The sequence below is a fragment of the Zingiber officinale genome, chromosome 1B (genome assembly GCF_018446385.1).
Source record: "Zingiber officinale cultivar Zhangliang chromosome 1B, Zo_v1.1, whole genome shotgun sequence".
NCBI lineage: Eukaryota > Viridiplantae > Streptophyta > Magnoliopsida > Zingiberales > Zingiberaceae > Zingiber > Zingiber officinale.
Window position 1 is genome coordinate 134,340,668 of NC_055986.1, and position 22,194 is coordinate 134,362,861.

At 37.3% G+C, this 22,194-nt stretch overlaps 1 protein-coding gene and 1 long non-coding RNA gene across 2 annotated transcripts; both read left to right on the plus strand.

The window, feature by feature from the left end:
- Positions 1-11,713: 11,713 nt before the first annotated feature.
- Positions 11,714-21,563, plus strand: LOC121980301 (acyl-CoA-binding domain-containing protein 1-like). The gene is made up of 6 exons (XM_042532291.1): positions 11,714-12,068; positions 13,143-13,573; positions 15,136-15,241; positions 15,310-15,413; positions 15,526-15,596; positions 21,280-21,563. Exons 1-6 carry the CDS (start codon positions 11,826-11,828, stop codon positions 21,333-21,335), a joined length of 1,011 nt encoding a protein of 336 aa, XP_042388225.1. The 5' UTR covers positions 11,714-11,825; the 3' UTR covers positions 21,336-21,563.
- On the plus strand, positions 12,065-12,792 carry LOC121980310. The gene is made up of 2 exons (XR_006111486.1): positions 12,065-12,140; positions 12,514-12,792. It is a non-coding gene; the product is annotated as an uncharacterized LOC121980310 (long non-coding RNA).
- Positions 21,564-22,194: the final 631 nt, after the last annotated feature.

Sequence of the window (22,194 nt, forward strand, 5' to 3'; positions counted from 1 at the left end):
CAAAACAACTGAAGAAGAATATTAAACGACATGAACACATGCATGAAGCAAGTGAGGTGACTGAGAGGACAAAATGTAACTTTGAAGGTTGTGAACGCACCTTTTCAAATGTAAGACCTGAATTTTGTGTAGTTATCGATTTTCTGCCTCTCAGGCCGTCAAAGCTTAATTGCTATTTGGAGGCAATCTAGTAGCACTTTTTCAGTTAATAGGATGAGGTTAAAATCATGACCAAATAAAATCATAATATGTTTGCATCCCAATTTGTGCGCCATCAGGAATTTGGTTAGGACATTGTTCGAAGCTTAACCTCTTTGCAAGAGACTAAGACATGCTGAAACTGTTATTGAGGTTGATTTTCCTGTATTAGAAGCAGTTCTTGAACTAGGAGACAATTATTGAATATGAATGGATCAAAGGTAAAGATCATGGAGATGTCTAATTTGAGCCTTTTTAACATAAGCTTAAAACACCTAGGCAAAGACAATTATCAGATATGAACGGATCAAAGGTAATTTGAGCTTTTTTTTAACAGAGGCTTGGAGTGTGTAGGCAGTTAAAATAGATGTTCAAATGGCCTTTTACCACATTCATTATTAATTGCATAAATGCACACTTGTTGATAAGGACAATTTATTGGAAGATCACCCTTTTTTCTTCTCATATGCATCACTTAATTTATTTCTGGATAAGCAATCAATCTTCTATTTAGTAACTATAAAGTATAGTTTTTGCACCTTGCAGGTATCAAATCTCAGACAGCACATAAAAGCAGTCCATCAAAATCTTCGTCCATTTGCATGTAGATTTTCTAAATGTGGGAAGAAATTTCCCTACAAGCATGTCAGGGATAACCATGAAAAATCTGGTGTGCACAGTTACATTCAAGTAAGTGTTTAGTCTAAGATTTATCTACTAGACTTGACATAGTGATCTGAAATGTTAGCAAATTCAATTTTGAATTTTGTTTGAATCTGAACAAATATTTAATCTAGGTTTGCATGAATTCTGAGTTGCTTTGAGCTTCTTGTTGCAGGGTGACTTCCTAGAAATCGACGAGCAGTGGCAGTCACGGCCACGAGGTGGACGGAAAAGAAAGTGTCCTTCTATCGAATCTTTCTGCAGGAAGAGGATTGTTTCACCTGAGCAAGCATCAACACTTATGTACAATGTTCTCCGGAACATGATGCAAGCAGAGTTTTGCTGGTGGGACGAAATAGAATAGGTGATTGTTTTTGTGCAAGCAGAGTTTCGTTTTCCCTTCTACCCAACTCTTTTCCTTGCTTCTAATTTGAGTTTTGTGCAAGCAGAGTTTTGCTTCTAATTTAAGCATTCAAATTAGTCATCTTGTTACCTGGTGCTCTTACTACTTTTTCAACTATGATTTTTGGTCTTGGTTTACTAATATATTATTTATGTGTTTTTACAGTTTACAAATCTCAAGTACTCCAGAGTTGAAATTGATGAAGTACGGTTCGAGTGGGCTGAATGCATGCTAGATTACATTTGAAGTGCGGTTCTACCTTGATGTGTTAAAAGAATGTTCTACCTTGATTTTGATATCTATTAGCTAGCTTTTGATGTAAAAAGAATCTTTGGGTATTTTATGGATATTATTGTAAGAAGATTATTTATATAATTTGTGAATATTTGTGTATTTTATGGATATTATTGAATGAAGAATATTTGTATAATTTGTGAATATTTGTCTATTTTTTTTTGTTATTGTCGGTTTTTCATTGTTTCGGAAATCAAATTTGTGCTGTTAAAAAAATATACATATTACATCGGTTTTCCACCACTGCAAAACCAGTGTTACTAACTAATATTACATCAGTCATTTACCGCTGCCAAAACTGGTGTTATTAACATACAATATTACATCGGTTTTACACCGTTGATGAAACGGTGTCGTTAAGTGATACTACACCAGTTAATAACCGATTCGAAGACCGGTGTCGTTAAGTGATACTACACCGGTTTTAACCCGATGTCTAAAATGACAGACTTTTAACATCGGCTTCATAGACATCGGTCGAAAATGAAATAGACACCAGTGGAAAACCGATGTCTATGAAGGTTTTTGTTGTAGTGGGTGGTCTACTCGGACATGTCTATCGCTGGTTGGGCATTGAATGCTCGATCAACCATTATAATTGTCCTCTGTTTGGCCCTTTGACACCCTGGCGTTGACCATCCTAACTTTAACCTCCACCTTGGAAGTTGACCCCGTGCCAGGTGGGCCTCCCTATATTGTCGCATCAAGCCCTGCCGATCGGACAAATTCTTTGTGGAACTCACTCTCGGTACGGACCGGACTCACTCAAGACTTAGTTCTCCTCATTCCCGTTCGGCCCTGCCGATCAGATAGGTTCCCTATTGACCCCACTCCTGGTGTGGATCGGACTCACTCGAAACTCAACTCCCCTCACACCCGATCAGTCTTGCTGATCGGAAAGGCTATCTGTGGGTCCCATTTCTGGCTAGACCAGATTCGCTTGGTTCTTTATGTTGGTCCTCAGTCAGTCAACAAAAGGGGGTGAATTGCCCTCAAAAAGCAAATAGGCCTTTCTCGATCTTTTGAAATAATTTAAATAAGCACTTATATAAAAAAAATAATAAACTAAGTAATAAAATAAAGAGACACAAAATTTTACTTGGTTTATAATCATAAGAGTGCTAATCCAAGACTATGAAAAACTCACTTGAAATTCTCCTTCGGGTGGAGTAGTCTCTTACAACGTTGACAGCTCATAATAAAAATAGTAGAACAGAAAATGAACTCGTGTACAAGTAATTGTCTTAACTACTAAGACTAAGATTGTATTTATAGTCTGCTGATCGAATTTAACCGTTTACTGACGTGGCAGCTTCGGGTGCCTGGAAGGGCTCAGGGCGCCTGGGTGTGGATAAAACTTTATTCACGTCGCAAAGACTCGATCAAGATAAAGCTTATCTGGTTTGGGTGCCTGGCGCACCTATAGGCGCCTGGACTGTGTTGACATGGCGCGTTCGAAGCTCGCCAAGGGAGGCGCCCTGGGGCTGTCCCAGGGAGTCCGGGCTCCTGGAGCAATTCCAGGTGCTTGGATGCTCCAAGCGCTCGGAGGAGTAGTCAACCTTTGTTTACTGCTCGTTTCTCCTCCGTTTTGGCTCTGTTCGCTTGGGTGATTTCAGTCATCCAGAATAGAGCTCACCCGAGTCTATTTTTTGGCCTTCACCTCGAGCAAGCTTCCACTCTAGCTTCCTATCCCTCAGAAACGCCACACGCTTTCTTCTAGTCTGCTAGCATACTCTTTCACTACACCTCGTCCCTTAGACGCACCGAGCCCGTCGATTCTCTCCCGTGCCATCCTTCTTGGTAGTTACGTCTTTTGCTCCACTTTTTGTACTCCTAAGTTCCTGCATACTTAGACACAAGACATCAACACACACGCACAAGACCTAACCTAAGTTGGTTGACCACACTAAAACTATCTCGGGATACCTACAATCTTCATAATTTTAATGTGTAACAACCCAATTTAGAGTTAGGGTAAAAACATAGAATTAATAAAATATAAATTAAAATTAAAATTTTGCTAACTATAAAATTACAAAAATAACCTCCCCTTAGACTTAAGCTCTTCTCTTTCATTTTCCCCTTTGATCATAGCAAAATAAAGTCAAGGAAAAATAAAGTTAGATAAAAAATTTAAAACTTTTTATAAGGATTAAGAAAACAGAATTACAAGTAAAAAAAATTACAAAATATTTTTTTTTTGAAAAATCTGAATTTTCATGATTTAATAATCACATTGGTAAATTTTATTTAAAACTAAGTTTAACATTTCAAAATTTTTTGAAAATTTTTCTTAAAATTTAACAAAAGTATATGAATATGTAAAAAAAATTTCATGTAAAAAAAAATATTAGTATTTCAGCACAAACAAATTATTTTACATAAAAATATAGTTTTTACAATTTAAATTTTAAAAATTATTTTTATTCAAATAAATCTTCCAATTTTTTATAAATATTGAGAAAAAAATGTTCCACTAATAAAAAATTAAATTTTTTAAAAATAAGTTTTTAAGATGTTTTAGTTTTAAAAATAATATTTTCGGTAAATAATCCATAGAAAATTTATTATTTATCAAATATTTATAAAAAAAATATTTTCAAATAGAGATTTAATGATTCTATCACTATAAAAAATTTGGATAAAAATTTTGAATAGAAAGATTGTACGAAAAATACTTTAAAATGATAGGATTCTTTTCAAAAATAAATATTTTAAAAATAGTTTTATTAACGTAAAAATCAAGTTGATTTTTCTCCTTATTTAAAATATAACGGTAATTCTCCGAAAAATCAGGTTTTTTAAAATACATATCTAAAAATTTTAAATTTTAAATTATAATTTTTTAATTAAAAATTTAAAAAAAAAATTAAAAAAAATTAATATTAAGATTTTTCATTCAAGCAACAAAGGAAAAAATTTTGGCAATAAATGTCAACTTAATTTTACAAGTAAAATTAATATTCCTAAATATAAAACATATATAATCATTTATTTATACTAAGTAAGATTTTGGAATTCAAAATAAATTTTTACCTACAGTATTGATAAGAAATTTCTTTGGAACATATTTTTGCTATATATTTTTAATTTGACCCTTATGATATTTAAGGTACCAATTTAGGCTTCTATAGTTTCTCTAGGTATTTTGATTAACGCATGTAGAATTTTTAATTTTTCAATTTAGTCTTTCAATTTTTCATTTTCATCCTTTAATTTATCATATATTTCTAAAGGACATATATTTGCTAAAATTATTTTCAATTCTAAAGTGTTCTTTTTCAAATTATTATTTTTAGACTTTAGTTTATATAAAGATCTAGTTATAGATTTAATACTGGTCATGTGGTAGTAAACATACCTCACTTAACAAATCCGCTCTGAAGTTTATCTCTACCTTCTCACTGCAGCTTTCTATTGAGGAGCCTCCCCCCTTAGTCTATGCTCTCCTTCTGGTGACTTACCATCAGTGCAAGTCCAGCGTACTCCTCCAGATCAGATTCTGATGATGACTCGTCACAAGTTGCCTTCATGGTTTTGTGCTTTGTTGTGCTAAGATCTTTCTTGTTGTCCTTCTTCTTCAGCTTTGGGCAGTCCTCCTTGATTTGTCCCTCTTCATTGCAGTTATAATATCTTATCTTCCTTGCACTTGATTAAATTTATTAGATCTAAAAAAGTTCTTAAATTTCCTTACCATATATGCTGATTCTTTTGGATTGTAAAGTTCCCTAGAGTGGGAAGGGGTGAATAGCATTCGTCGAAAATCCTAAATTAAATTGAGTATGCAGTGGAAGAGAAAAATTGAAGCAACGCTAACAAACCAATTTTACTTGGTTCGGAGCCTTCGTCGACTCCTACTCCAAGGCTCGCATGTGAGAGTACTTTCGTTGGGCAATCACTAATAATTCACAAAAAGTATTACAGAATTTAGTACACGAACTATAAAAAATACCGACAAGAAGGAAAATGAAAATGAGTAGCAGGTTGTCGGAGGAGCTTCACAGCATCGCAGGAGTGTCTTTAGAGCAGTGCATAATAGAGCAATCGTAGAAGAAGTTGTGTTTGGCTCTTGGTGGAAGACTGCTTATATAAGCAGTTCCGGGCACCTGAATCCCTTCCGAGTGCCTGGACCGTGACGTCGGCCTAGTCAATCAGCGTGCTCCACGTTTGTGACGAGATAGACTTTTGCATTCTGGGCGCTTGGACCACTTTTTCCAGCAAAGTTTTTTCCTGTAAGAAAAAGATTAGTCCGAGGCAATAAACATTATACTACCCTGCAATACAAAAGTTAGCACAATTATAAAAACAGAGTAGCAATTAGATTCTGTCTCCTCGAGACCAGAATCTTGTCAAGATCTCAACTTAAATTTTTGAAATGGATCTAAGTTGGATCGACGTCTACTGTTCCCTCAAACGGGGAACGCGTCCTCACCAAGTCACTCCCCTCCAGTGGCTTACATTAACTTACCATCTTGCTAGACATCCGGTCAACCTGTCAACCTGCTTGAACTTCATGTCAGCTATCCGATCAGCCCGTTGACCTAGCTGGAGTTCCCTGCAACACCGAGTTAGCACAATAGATAAAACAATAAAGTAAGACAGTGTTAATAGATTTCAAGATTCTCTGGTCCAATCGACATATAACCTAGGGTTACTTCCCCTAGGACTGTCCAGCTGCACTCACTAGGACTTCCATTGCTTGGCTTCACTCACCAGGACTTCCACCAACTAGTTTCACTCACTAGGGTCCGACTTCACTCACCATGACTTCCAGTACCTAGCTTCACTCACTAGGGCCCCGCTTCACTCACCAGGACTTCCACTTTGCCTAACATCCAGTTAGGACTAGTCACTCAGTAGACTTTTCACATGCCTATTCTTTGGTTATGACTTACCTTTGCTAGTCATCTAGTCCTGACTAGACTTCTCTCTTCCAAACATCAAGTCCTGTTTGGATCAACCCTTGATCAAATTGACCAAACTTAGGTATATTATCAAATATTGAAACCCTAGAGGTCGATTGCACCAACAGATTCATCATCGTCGAGGGAGGTGTCGGCGTCTGATTCATCCTTCTTGGCTTTTAGGGCAATGTTGTTAGATTTTTCTATTTCCTAATTATCTACACAACGAGACTCGTGAAGTTCAAAAGTAGAAAATAAACTTTCAAAAGTACTTGCCTCAAGGTCCTTAGAGATGTAGTAAGCATTTACTAAGGCTGACCACTCTTGAGTTTTCAGACAGACGTTAAGTGCGTAGCTTAAAGAGTCATGATTTGTTTTCTTTTCTCTGAGGTTATTGAGTTGAGTGATCAGATCATTGATCCTTGCATGGAGTTGGGCTACCTTTTCTCCTTTGTTCATCTGGAGGTTCGTCAATTGGCTTTAGAGGATGCCCCGCTTTGCTAGTTTAGCTTCCGAAGTACCCTCATGAAGCTTCAGAAATTTTTCGTAGAGATCTTTGGCGGAGTCGTAGCTTCCGATTCAGCTGGCCTCTTGGGGCGGAAGAACACTAAGCAGATGGAATTCTATTTTTCCATTAGCCATGAAGTCGGCTTATTCCTTCTTTGTCTATGTGTACTCTTCTTTCTCGGCTTCATGCTAATCCATAGGTGCTCCAAATCATATTTTATAATTAATAAGATTTCAAAATCAGTCTTGAAGAATATCTTCATGCGCTTTTTCCATGTTCCGAAGTCTCCCTCAAATTTCGGCCGATAGATGCCAGATCCAACCATTTCTTTTGCTTCAGATGGCGGTTAGTCCTTCTGAAGCGAGCCTTGTTCTGATATCAATTGTTGGTCCTTGGTCAGCCGACAAGGGGGGGGGGTGAATTTCCCAAAAAAAAGAAAATAGACCTTTCTCAATCTTTTGAAATAATTTAGGCAAAACACTTGTATAAAAAGAAATAATAAACTAATTAATAAAAGAAAGATGCAGAGAAATTTATTTGATTTATAATCAGAAGATTGTTAATCCAAGACTATGAAAAGCTCGCTTAGAATTTTCCTTCGGGCGGAGTGGCCTCTTACAATATTGACAACTTACACTTAAAGTAGTAAACAGAAGATGAACTCATGTACAAGTGATTGTCTTAACTACTGAGACCAGAGTGTTGGTGCAATTTACACTAATGGTCTAACTCAGGTTTTGATGAATGACAAATGAGTTAAGTTAGGTATTGTCATGATCTAATGTATTTACCAAGTGTGCAGATTTCGGGATGTTCGATTCCCTATTGGCAGTCGGGATGTTTGATTTCTGATTGGAAGAAAGTCCAGTCGGGATGTTCGATTCTCGATTGACAATCGGGATGTCCGATTCTCGATGAGCGAAGTCCGGATGTGCAATTCTGATAGTTCGGGATGTTTGATTCCTGAAGTTCGGATGCGCAATTTCGGAAGGTAACTCTACACCCAGTAAATAGAGGTAAACGAACCGAATCAAGCCGAATTTGCTAAAAAAAAAATCTAAAGCTCGAATTTGGCTTAAAATAGATATATTCGAGTTCGAGCTTGATTCGAAGCTCGAAAAATTTAAAATTTTATGTTCGAGTTTGGTCCGAATTAAGGCTTGGGTTCGAGTTCGGCTCGAAAGATTCGAACATGTTCGCGAACTATTCGAATTATTACTCAAAAATAGGTACTCGAAAGGCTCAAAATTTATTTATTTAATATATATTTAACTTATATTAATAAAATATTAAGGCTCGCGAGCGGCTCGCGGACTATCGACTAATATAATTTGAGCTCGAGTTTGGCTCGGAAAAAAGTTCGAACATGTTCGAGTTCGGCTCGAATTCGATAAATTCAAATACGAATCAAATATTTTTTGAGTTGGCTCGAAAAGGTCATGAGTCAGCTTGATTTTTTTGCAACCCTAGATCTGATAAGCTCTAGAGACCCCTCCAAAGGGCTATAAAAGGAGGGGTTGAGCAAGCTTCAGAGATACCTTTGATACGAGATTCTACGCGTCCAAACGGCTTTCTGACTGCTCTGGCCTCCTGCTACTGTCTTGCTACGACTTTGCTACGTTTGACTGTCACCGAGAAGCCTACCAAACACCGAGCTCAAGCCGACCGACTTTAAACATTGTTTGGTAACCAAAGTTCTTTTATTGTACTTAATTTCTACAAATGGGAAGTCTAGCATGTTACACTTCTCCGACTTTATTTGTGCTTGATCCCCTCTTCCGGTGGTTTTGGAAGAAGTATTTTAGTGGATTAACCATTAATAGGTCCGCGAGACTTGGGTCTTGGAGTAGGAGTCGTCGAAGGCTCCGAACCAAGTAAAATCGTTTGTGTTCTTGTTCTTTTGCTTGTTTTTCTACTTCTCTTTCTAAACCGAAAAGAATGAATTTTCAAAACCACGTGATTCATCCCCCCCCCCTTCCCTACCTCCCAACCACATGTGACTCGATCCAACACAAAGCTCTATTTCTAGCATGCTAGTTGAATTTGACCATTTACTGATATAGTAGCTCCGAGCGCCTGAGTGTGGATAAAACCTTATCCACATCGTAGCATATTAGGATAAAACTTATCTAGTTCGGGTACCCGGACTATGCTGACGTGGCCCGTTCGAAGCTCGCCAAGGGAGGCACCCTAGGGCTGTCCCAAGGAGTCCGGGTGCTCGAAGCATCCGGGAGCCTGGAATTGCTCCAGGTGCCTAAAGCAGTCAACCTTTGTTGACTGCTCGTTTCTCTTCTGTTCCGGCTCCGTTTACTTGGGTGATTTTGACCATCCAGAATAGGGCTCACCTGAACTCATTTTCTGACTTTTTCCTCAAGCAAGTTTCCACTCCAGCTTTTTGTCTCTCGGAAACGCCACGCGCTTCCTTCTCGTTCACTAACGTACTCTTCCGCAACACCTCGTCCCTCGGACGTACCAAGCCCATCGACTCTCTCCCATGTCATCCTTCTCGCTAGTTACATTTTTCTCTTGACTTCTTGTCCTTCTAAGTTCCTACACACTTAAACACAAGACATCAAACACACATAGGACCTAACTTAACTCGATTGATCACATCAAAACTACTTTGGGGTACCTACACTTTGTTCTCATTTTCTCGATAGGCCTTGCCGATTAGACATACCCTAAGAGAGTTAATGTTGACTTGCTACACCGTCCATAAAACTCTACTCCCTTTGAGGACATCGTTACGACCTAATTAGGCCATAGACATAAATGGGACCCCTGAGAAGCTCATCTTCTAGCTAGCAGCCCAAGATGCCTCTCGGTCCAAAAGCCCAGTTACTACCATTAATATGACTAGGGTTGTAAACAAGGTGAGTCGAGTCAAGATTTAGGGTGTTTAAGCTTGTTTGATAAAGTAACCGAGCCAAGCCGAGCCAAGCTTAAAATGAACTAAGCCTTCAAAATGATTTTTCAAGCTTGACTTGATTTATCTTTTATGAGCTTAAGCTTGTTTGAAGGTCAACTTGAGCTTAGTTCATTTAGATGTTATCAAGCTCTCAATTCAAGCTTGACTTAAGCTTGGTTCGTTTATATATTATTGAGCTCTTAATTCAAGCTTGTTTGGAACTTTTAGTTGTTTGATTGGTTATTGAATTTGATAACTCAAACTTTTTATTTTATTTTATTATTTATTTAGTATATTGATAAGAGTTTTATTAATAAATATGATTCGTGAATATTACTCATGAACATTGTTTACAAATGTTGTTCATAAACATTATTCACGAATGTTGTTCACGAACGTTAACGAGCTGAACATATATGTGTTCAAACTTATTTGTTTAGTTTAATGAATTGTTTAAATTTGTTTGTTTAATTGATCTTGTATATATTAAACGAATATAAACAAGCTCTTATCAAGCCGAACACCAAGCTTGTCCACGAATGTTTGGTTCATTTACAACCCTAAATACAATATATGAGTTTGTCAGATGAGCATATCTTTATATAAATATGTACACTTCTCCATACCAATGTAATCGATGGATACAATATAAACATAATGATGGGACAAATTTATTGATTGGAGGATAATATCTCATAAATACGGAGATTGTGAGAGACATTGTAAAAAAGGATCTTTCTCCGTCAACACAGGAAGACATACGCACATCTATGCATCTCCTTTTACTTGTTGTTGCTTGTTTTGTGCCACCATCGCTAGGGATCCTCTTGACCTATTTATATACGATTTCCTTCTCTTTTCATGAGTTCTCAGAGTCAATCAATCTGCATGCCATATCACTGATGGTTCGCTTCTAGGAATAATGACCTAGATTTAGTTGAAAGAGAGATTGTAATGTATTTGCTACTGTACCATATAGTCCTTAAAAATTTCAAGTTTGATGCACAAATAATGTGGAACCCTTCAAAAATTTAAGTCCTGTTTGGTTCCATCCCCCATCGCCTAATGCTCATCACCAGCTCATCCCTCGCTGACTTCGATCCATATCACTTTGGTCGACTCAATCTATTCGCGGTTGACTATGACTTCTTTGATGAACAACGTGATCTTTGTCCCAAGGTCAGCTCTTCTTATCCTCAAGCCCCTGCCAACATCCTCATTAATAAACGAGATAAGATCTGTTGGTCCAAATGCATCAAGGATAGATGATTTATAATAACAATTGAATTATAATTATAATTTAATCGTAATTAATTATGATATCTTTTTATATTTATCGTCCTTTAAATTATAATTTAAATTAAGACAGATAATTAAAGATTATCTAAAGATCATTCGTCAATAGTTAGACTTAGGCAAGTGGTTAGATTATCGAACACTGACATAGAATAATTTTTAGACAACTTTTTATTATCCGTTTTACCTTAAATTATAATAAAATTAATAAAATTAAAAATATAATAAATTTTTAGGCGGAATTTGTAGACTCTTGCATTGTCCTCTTAGCAAACGCTTTAGCCGCTGTGCTCGGAGAGCCAGCGGCTCCGAGTGGAGGCAGAGGGCTCCATTTGTTCCCGCATTTATTCGGACGGTTACGGCTCTGGAGCCCGACGTGGACGTCCGAGATCGGTTAGATCATGCAGCGCGACTTTGAAAGATCTGGAGTTATGCGGATAAGCCATGAAGCCGAACGGCTACAGCTCGTGAGCCGGGAAGAAGGGGTCGTCATGGACACGTGTAGTAAATGATTGGCGAATATGCTTTCTTTTGGCGCCGCCCTCCTCTTTCTCTCTCTCTCTGATACGCCATCCGCCGACCGACCTCTCCATTTTATTTTTGGATAGGCCACCGACCTCTCCTTTTCGCCGTGGAGAAGTGGGAGAGGAGATGATGGAGTTCTTGGAGGAACTTCTCCTCGCCGCGCTAATCTCTGTCCTCCTCGCCTTCATCTTCGGAAATTTCTCCGCCGACAAGCCGGAGGCGGCGGAGGATTTAGGGCCTCGACCGAGGGCCTTGAATCCGATCCAGGAGGAGCAGAGGGAGGGGAAGTCGACGATCGTTGCCCTCGGTGAATTCTGTTCTACGGATACAAAGCCCGCTGAGGTCGAAGAGGGAAGATTGGGTGCGGATGTATTCAGGGGCGGATCCAGGATTTGAACATTGGGGGGGCCAAAACTTGTGCCGCTACATTCATTGTCGATGGTGCGGGAGAATTTAGAATTCATTATATATTTAGAAAAACTCGTGACCTAAGTTTTCTATTGGTAGTTTGATATCAATATCTCGAAGTAATATTGTGACATTGAAATAAGCTGTCGGCCCTTGTTTCACATCGGAGCTACATGCGAACTTGTATGGTCTAAAGACCAGTTATATGATAACGTTAGGGTAGAATTCAATTTGCCATCCTTTTGATCATTCACATCTATTCAGCATCTATTACTTTGCATTTCATTATTGCTATTCATAATATGGGTTTATTAATTGGTTAGGTACTCTAATTACTACATCAAGCTGAAGCGTCTGAGTATTCGAATTGCTTTCCTCTCACATTCGTGACATTCTTCACATGCAGGTACTCCTTATCTACAACTCTATTTGCCATCAAACAAAAATATATATAGCTTTCACCTGCTCAACTTCACCTATAGAGCCCAGTAAATTCTTCACTGTTGACCAACATAACTCGATGTTTTTCAGGGGGTCTATTTGTTGATCGCAAAATGCCTCTATTTGGCATCCTATTATCAATATATACACTATTTCCATTCCCTGAATTTTGTAATAGCAGATCTGGAGTTTGTCAATGTTTTTCTTTGGCTTAGTTTATCCTTTGTTGAATGTTCATTGTATCTTATTCTTTGGAACACTCCAGTCTAGTAGATATGGAGTCTGTCAAGTCTGCAACTGAAGAGTAGAGACCTCCTCCACACTGACAGCACCCTACTTTTATCTTTCTCGTTGTTAGCGACCTCAACGCCACTGGCTACGCAATATGCTTCAGTGTTGGGATAAACCTTCACCATGATCCACCAACTTTTGGTTTCTCCGGACGACAATTTTGAAAAGAGATCTCTGCTTGAGTGTCTTCAAATTTTGCTCATGAGAAGAGAGCTAAAAGCAGGACTGATCCAGGATTTACACATGGACTGGGGTGGGGGGGCCATGGCCCCCCCAAGTCACTATGTAAATCCGCCTCTGGATGTATTGGAAAAGGACGGCGGGGTTGTCGCTGGATTTTACCAACAGAAAGATGACCTTTTTGACAGGGTAGTCGGGATTGGAAGAGTTGAGGATGATTTAGTGGAGCCGGGTGAGGCAAAACCGGTGGAGCAAGTCGTGGAACGAGGCGGCGAACTGACTGGAAACAAGGAAGAGGTATGCCATGTTGACAAGGGTAAGTGGGAATCGTTGCTTCATGGGGAGGATGAGTGGGAAGGGATCGAGAGAAGCGATATAGAGAAATTATTTGGAGTCGCGAGCAAGTTTGTCGCTGGCAAGATCGGTGGGGTTGCAGTGTCGAGACTGAGTAATGAAGTGCAAATGAAGTTGTACGGACTGCATAAGGTTGCAACCGAGGGACCATGCCATGAGCCACAACCCATGGTTTTGATGTTGTCTGCCCGCACCAAATGGTACTTTGGGATGCTTTTCATTGTTCTCGGTTCTCACTATACTTGTTAGTTTCTTCTCAGATATATTAATTTGTTTATTGCGGCATTGCTGATTGATATGAAATTTTGTTTTCGATTTGGATCTTGTGAGCTCTTTTACGAACTTTGTGGCGAGCAGCCATTGACGGGATTTCTCTATCTGACTGATATGGTGGTCAATGTACTAAGCTTAAATCTTTTTTATTTATTTTTAACGCCACCACCAGCTGTAGATATATGATAAACACTTAGAGTGCCCAGGGCGTAGCTGAGTTGATGCCCAAGTGGTATACTTGCATCAATGGGCAAGGGTTCGAGCTGCGGCTACTGCAAATAACCCTCCCACTTAGGAGGCCACTCAGGTTACCTTCCTTCATCTCACCATGGGGCTGGCGATGAGGGGCGCTTGGCGTGAGCGTTATCACATTTTGCATCAATGATAAACACTTAGAGAGACAGAGTAGCTAAGCTAGCCACCAGAAAAAGAGATTATTTTCCTCAGTCTTCCACCCGCACAAATGAAATTCATTGAGATCACACATCTTGGAAATCACCTTTCTGTTTGAGCAGATAGAGGGCATTATCATAAATTCATATATTCAAGGTTTAAATATTAGGAGAGTGAGTATGAATCCTGCACCATCTGTCCTTGGCAAATGCACAAGAGAAAAGGTAGTTGCTCAATAGTTTCATTCTAGATCCGTATGTGCCAAAATTAGGGCCCAAAACAATATTAATAGAATCAACGGAACCTCAAGTGTAAGCTGATAAAGCAAAATAGTCCAACCAAGATCACCACCTCTTCATGGGCGTATAACTATCCAGTGAAATTCCAGTGCAGATAATAATGAGGACCATCCAGAGATCAACTTATATTCCAGCTTGACCATGTAGCTTCAGTTGTTTGAACTCCATCTTATATGACATTGCTTGTTGTTGATGGAAAGAAACAACCAAGTTCAATTCCTTATCAGTTTGTGGATTAGAGTGTATGTGGAGTGTTGGGTTAGTTAGTCATTGTCCTGTTGAAAACCAGGAACTGCAATTGTTACTTTGTTTCATTCTATGTGGATGTTGGCAGTTGGATACCTGAGCATCAAGGTTTGTGAAATTTGTTTGATTTTTTTCTTCATTTTTTTTTATCTTGGTCTGTACTGGAACTGTGTCGCCAAAACGTCAAAGTGATGATATAGGAGAAAGAGTTCATGTTGTAGCATGAAAATTATTCCTTTGATCATAGTAGATATTTGTGTTCTTTGATTAAGTTCTAGTGCTTTGTTGATTCATTTCAGTACACTGAAAAGCCACCTTTGTTCCCTTCTCAAGGAAAACACTGCTCTTAATTCGATTTATGCTTCTGCTCTATTTCATTACGAACAACTTTTTGGCATGTTTCATTATGCATTACTCTGTCTTTAGTATTATTTATTTCATTTTTTCTCTAGCACATGTACAATAATGGGAAACTGAAGTTCAGATATACCTTGTTTTTTTTATATGTTAAAATTCTATCATCTGATGACGGATGCTATTTCTCGTACTAGGCATTCGTGGCAAGAACTAGGGAATATTAGTCCAGAGGCTGCTATGGAACAGTATATCAATCTTCTTACTGAAAGTATTCCTGGATGGAAGGCAGAGACATCCAAAGTAAGTCTGCCAGAACTTTTTTGATTCATTTTTTAGTGAAACTATTGCACTCTGGGTTCATAATGCAGTTGGAAGACATAGGTATTGATGCCAATGATCCTCCTTCAGTAGATGACTTATCAATAGGTCAACTTGGCTCAAAGTTCTCTCACTCTAAATCTGGAACTGAAATGTAATATTGGCAATTCATTGCCAAATAGTTTTTCAGTTCAAGGATTTAAACATCTTTCTTACTAGCTTTGTTTTCACCATATCATCAGTTGAATAATTGCCATGATTTGCAGTGTAATTGAAGATTTATCTGCTGAAGATGTCACTGGAAATGTAGAGACTGGTCCCAAACTTTTAAAACAAGGTGAGTATACTCTTCACGTTGATTCCTGAAGAACAATGCTTATGTTTCTGTAGATTGACGGTGCAAGTTTTGCTAGGTCTTTAAGTTGTCACTAAGGTCTCGGGTTGAAATTTTTTTCTTTTCCATTGTGGCTTTGCCTCCCTTTGGAAAAATGTTTCGTTAGCTTATCAGATCAATCCTGCATGCAATGAATAATCTGAAACTCTATCAATTATCTAATGAGATCTAAGCTCTGTAGACGAGCATACTAGATGAAATGTTGGCACTTTCTATTAATGAAGGACACTAACTATGATGGTAGAAAGGAATTGAATGCAAGCTGGAAACTGATTACAGGTGTAACAAATAACTTACTGTGTTATTACCTGTGCTATTTATGATTTTATACTGTACATAAGCATAGACGCAGTTTATATTATAACTACTGAAAATCATGGGTTCCTAAGTAATGCTATGGAATGTTACTTTGCTGGTTGCAAAATCATAAAACAATTATATATTAAAACAGCCATGTAGCTTCAGCAGTGCTGCATGCCACTGATAACTATTGCAATTGGGATCCTTCTTCTCTCTCATACTGTCTTCTTATCCTTCTATATTGGATTTGGATATTAAGGAAATTAAATTAAAAGTGAAAAGATGTCATTACTCCTGTTTGACACAACCTTGAATTTGAATAAATGAGGGATTTGATTACAGATGGGTGATGATCTAAGTAATGATAAATATGCTCATTAAAATCTTGATTTTGCATGTGTGCATCGTCTGGTTGTGGAATTTTATATTTGTGTCCATATTTTTTTAGCCTGACCCTGCACTGACTTAAATGGAGGGGAATTCATCAATTAGATGTGGTAAAAATTAACCCAATTTGGCAATGAAGTGGGTTTGGGTGATGCCTTTCTGTTTCAAACGTGATTTTGCCCTTTTTTTTTCATTTCAAATATGTGTGTTTTACATTATCATGATCAAGTAAAAAGAGGGAACTTGGGATGCTGAGCCTGATCCTGGTTAGGCATATGGAAGGGAGACTAAACTCAAGGTTGGAGGAAGGAAAAAGGGAGGAGATAGGTAGCACAGAGATTTTGAGAAGTGTCTATAATCCCAAACTGAGGACTTAAAGTAGATAGTGATTTCACCTGGTATGTAAGAGACATTAAGAGTGATCACGATGCTCCAATTCTGATTTCGGACAGTGCCTTATTTATGCTTTCGTTTAGCTCATTGTTCCGCGATCCGATCTTTTCTTCCCAGTCTTGTTTATCCCCCTCCTTGTGATGCATGGCTTCTCTCTCTCTCTCTCTCTCTCTCTCTCTATGGTGTTGCTGTAGGACATCCATGTTGTCACCCAGACACCCGCGGTTCGATCCTCAGCTATGGCGTATTTGTAGGAATTTTTCCTCCAAATGGGGTGCACAACCAAAGGATGCTGGGCTCTTGGGCTACCTGCCACGCGCGCTTCCCGATTTACCCTAGTGGTTGGTGGAAAAATTTGGTGGGGTCGGGCCGGTCACCCCAGGGATAGTCAATGAGGCTAACTGGGTTTATCATTTCTCTCTCTTTCTCCATTTTGCCCCACCTACTAGTTGAACCAACCATATTGCCATATGTTTATGTGTCATCTTTTAATATGTCGTCGTGTGCCTATTTTTGCATATTTCTTGTAAATTGTAGAATATGATAATGCACAAGATTCTAAAATTCACTAGGCGCTAGTCAAGTGTCAGACTAGTGCCTAGGTCGACTAGACACCGCTAGACGGATTCCACAATATCAACATAAATTACATAATAAATCATATTCTATAATTCCAACACAATAACATTAAATTTAAAATGAGTCAAAATTACACAACTAATAAAATATCATAAATTTATTCTACTTTTCCTCCATAATTTTCAACAACTTGTTCTTCATCGGACACAAACTCAATATCATCATTGATCCTCTTCTTCAGATATAAAATTGGACAGTCTTTTCTCTCTCTTTTTTCTTTGTTCAACAATCTAGCATTAAATTGGACAAATATTAGATTTTTCAACCTGTTGATATCCAACGTATTTCTTTTCTTTATATGAATCTTTAAAAAAAAGAGAAAGTAAATAGTGTAGTTAGTAACATGAATATAAACTTTAAAAATTAGTACTTTACTTCAATGAAAGACTTTAAGCTTACTCCTTCAAATCCACTCCAATTTCTTTCACACCCAGATGAACTTGTAGTTAATAAAAGCATTCTCAAAGCCACTCTTAGCAAGTTGGGTGTGTGAGCATAGTAGATACTCCATGATATACATGGATCAAATGTATCATCATTTTTTTCATATGCTTTTGCTGCTAATGTTTTCCCAAATAACCCAGTCTTGTCTCTATATTTTGCATATTTCTTGTTAATAATTGTATCTTGTAGATCAAACTCATCGGCATGCAAAATTTTCATGCATTCAAAAATCCCCATTGCGACCTCCTCATAAAGAGCAATAGAACTATCTTTATAGTAAAAATAGGGATTCAACAAAAAAGACACTGGTATGCAATAATGTATCAAATCTATCATACAGTTTTTGTCTCAATCACTATGTAGGATGATAATTTGATTTCACGTTGTTCACAGCCACCTTGATATCTTTTTTAGCTTGAAGAAGCTCCTCTTGTAAAAATCCCATGGATAGCTTTCTATTCATCTACCAATTGAAAAACTCTTACCAAAGGAGTAAATATTTTCAAACAAAGTGTCACACCATTCCAAAAACTCATGCTCATTACAGTAGAGTAAGCCAATTTCTCTTTGTTTATTTTTGACTATTTACATTTCTCCCACATATCACTTGTAAACATGGCTCGTAAACTAGTTTTTTTTTCAATCAAACTCTGCAATATGAGAAGACTTGATGCAAACCTAGTAAATTTTGGCCGTACTATCTCTCTTCTTCGTGAAACTCTCATCAATGGCAAAGTCGACGAGCATAAATGAAAATAGTAAAAGATTTGGATTGCACAATAACCTTTTTATATCGTGGAAGTTTGTCAATACTTTCAAGCAAGATTATCAGTCTGAGTTGCACAAAAATTCCAAAATATTCTAGGCCGCTTTTCTCTCATGAATTTAGTTGTAGCCATATTGTTGTCACATTGCCTATTACAATCTGAACAATATTCTGATCTCCTACTTGTTCAACACATTTGTCAACATACTTAAAAATAAATTCAGTTGTATGTGCCTCGGCTATAGACTCTTTAGGTTCAAAATGTAGTACCCTCCTTGTAATTAGCATACAAATTTAGGATACTTCTTTTTCTATTACTCCATGCCTCTGTGATCGAGCACCCATTCTTCATGTTTCGTTAGCATGCTTGGTTCTTTCAACTTCGACATTCAAAAGTGACTCCTTGAGTTGATATTGAGTTGGAGGCTTGAATCTTGGTCCAAAGTGATCCACTATCTCCATTAGTTGCTTGAAGCTATCATTATCAACAGCATTGAATGAGATTCCATTTTCATAAACTCATCTCCCAATATATTATTGAACTTGTTGAGTTCTTTCTTTGAAAAGAGTCTCATTTATATTTTTTTTAGTGAAACACTTTACTCTCACTTGAACTTATATTTTGTGGAGAAATCATCGATACATATCTATCCATGAGGCCAAGTGGAAGAAGTTTTTTAAGTCCATATATCCCTAGAGGAATATTCACCTATGCTCTACAACTCTCTTCTTCCATTCTTTTGTTCTTTTTTCTGTTTCTTCCTTCTAAGGTAGCCCGTTTGCACTTATTGCGATCTTCTTAAGATACTTTTTGATAACCAGATATCCAATGTGCTCCTTGATCTTATAAACTCCACCCGACATTCTTTTCCCACACAACTTGCATTTAACTTTGTCGAGATTTTTAGGATAATTCAAAATCTCGAACTCCCATCTAATGTCAATCGACTTTCTCAATGTCAGATTCCGGCTGGGTGACGGATGTCGTCAAAGATGGATTGCTTGACATTGTTACCTATTGTTAATCACTTCATTAGTTAATTATAATAACCCCAAAAGAGATTTAAGAATAAAATTAGCAACTTTGGAAGCTATGTGATTTAGTCATTTGATTCATCTTATCCACCAATTTTCTCACAGTTTTATTGAACATTCGATATTTAACAAATAAAAGACCATTGCTCTACCTTCAATTAAATTCATAAATAACTTTGAAATTTATGTTTTTTTCTCACGCTCCAATATTATCAGCCCAAAAAAAATAATAGAACAAGATGTTTAAACAGAAATATATTTTCTTTTCATTAAGCAAAAAAAAAAAGAAAACAAAAATGACACTCATGTAGAAATCAAGTTAAGAGAAATCAAAATTAAAACAAATTATCTTTCAATTTGCAAGTATCAAAATTAAAACAAATTATCTTTCAATTTTAATGAACATTGCGAGTGTACATTTCCAAAGGATGAGGCTTTTACCAACCTTCAATTCAATCCCTTCCAAGTCCCTCAATTGAGGAAAGATCAGACAATAATTTTTTCTTTAAATTGATTTCTTCAGTCTTTTAACTCTCTGATTTCTCCAAAATTTGGGTTTCTTCATTCGCACTGATTTCTCCATAGTACGATGAAGATGAAGTTTGGTGCTAGCCATAGCCGCTAGGGCAAGCCGGCAAATCAATTTTTTTGTTGGACCAAAGTTTAGGGCTTATAAAACTTAAGCCCAACAAAAAAAAAGTTACATTTAAGTTTTTTTTAAATTGGAATTTAAATTTAAAAACCCAAACTAAAACAAATCATGCAAACCTGCACTATTTCCGCTGTGACTAGACGATTCGATCGATTAGTAGAGCCTAATCCCGCCAAGGCCGCCTAGGAGCCGACTAGTATGTTTTCGGTGTGGCTCATAGGCGCCTAGGTCGATTTTTAGATCACTCGTCATGTATAACTTAGTTTTTTAATTGGTTATTTGGTGTAACTGCAATCTCTGAGAACTAGAATTTGACTTTGGTTGGAAGCACTAATGTAGCATTCCATAGCTTCATTCTTATACTGGATTCACCATTCAAATCTGATTTCATTAGTTTCACAGAAGTGGGTGCTTCTGATCATGATCCTACATAGGTTAGGCTGGATGGATCACTTCACTAGCTACAGTTTAAACACATTTGCATCGCTAAGCTACTGCATTAGTAGTTTTGTCTACCTGGTTGAACAAATATCAACTTCTCTATGTTCCAATAACTAGAGAGGCCAGCTAATTGGAGTATTATTCATCACTGTACTGAGGCATGGATTAGTGACTTCCACCAAGGAATGCTTGTAAGCCGCATGACTAAATAACATGGATGATCCATGATTGTTCTCGTAATCTCCATTTTTGTCACCATTTTTCTCTATGGAAGTAGACATTTGTCTTATATGCAATGAAGAAGGATTTCTTAAACCCTTCTATCACACAAGGAATCATGTGAATGATATATCCACTTCAGATTATGTGACTTTACTCGTGGATTAAATATGCTTGCTGTGATGAAAATTTTGACATGGTGAACCTCTCATGGAAATTATGAAATCGTCTGATTAGATATAAATGTGAAGCAAAAATTCAGTGATGACAGACTTTTATCTTTTTGCTACTAGCTAGGCAAATATCACTTTTTTTCTTTAAGATTTATTTTCAACTGGTGTATTTTTCAGGATTGGCGAATATTTTGCTTTTCAACCTGATCTCACCTCCTAGAGTGGCATTCTGAATTTATTACAAGCTTGGTCGAACCTGTCTGCGAGGAATTAATGCTCACGTTTCAAGTTGGTTCAAATTCGTAGTTGCAAGCTGATAGTGCACAGTGTCATCATTTGGCTTAATTGGTGAATAATCTTTTAATGCTCGTTCAGTACTCACGGTTGTTCATACTGTATATAGCTGGTAAATATCTATCTATTAATGCTGTGTCATTGGAACAAGCTGCAGCTTTCGAGAAGATTGTTATTTATAGTGCGCACCAGAATAGCTGAACGAATGAGTGATTTGAGTTTTTTCTTTTCTTTTTTCTTTTTAATTACGATAACTGCTCGAATCCCTTCTTTTAGAAAGATTAAGAGTTCTCACAGAGGACTTTCGAGTAGTTTCTTGGCACCAAAATAAAGAGAAACTGCAAACTTGATTTCAATGTCTGGACACCATGAAAAGATCCAGTTTCTATATAATAGCCTATCCGGATCAACGTTGGTTCATCCGGCCGTGACTTGCCTGTTTCAATCATTAACTCTCTAGTTCAGCCAAGATCTTTGTTTGGTAGTCTTACCGAATTAAGGTGCATTATTTAATCAACACTACTGTGTTGGCCTTCAAAAAAGGGCAACAGTTGGCTATTTTTACCGAGCTTCAGCTCAGGTCTTTATTGATCTCTAGTGATTTTTTTGTAAAAAAAAAAAATTAGATGTCCAAACTTCGCTTGCTCAATTAACTTTAGAGACAAATAACCTCTCTTAATTCGTCTCTCAGAAAATTCAAGATATGTACATTCAGAAATTGACTTCATATTCATCCATTTATTATATTTCACACTCTTATCATATAACATTAGGCATTCGTACAATCTTATAGAAACA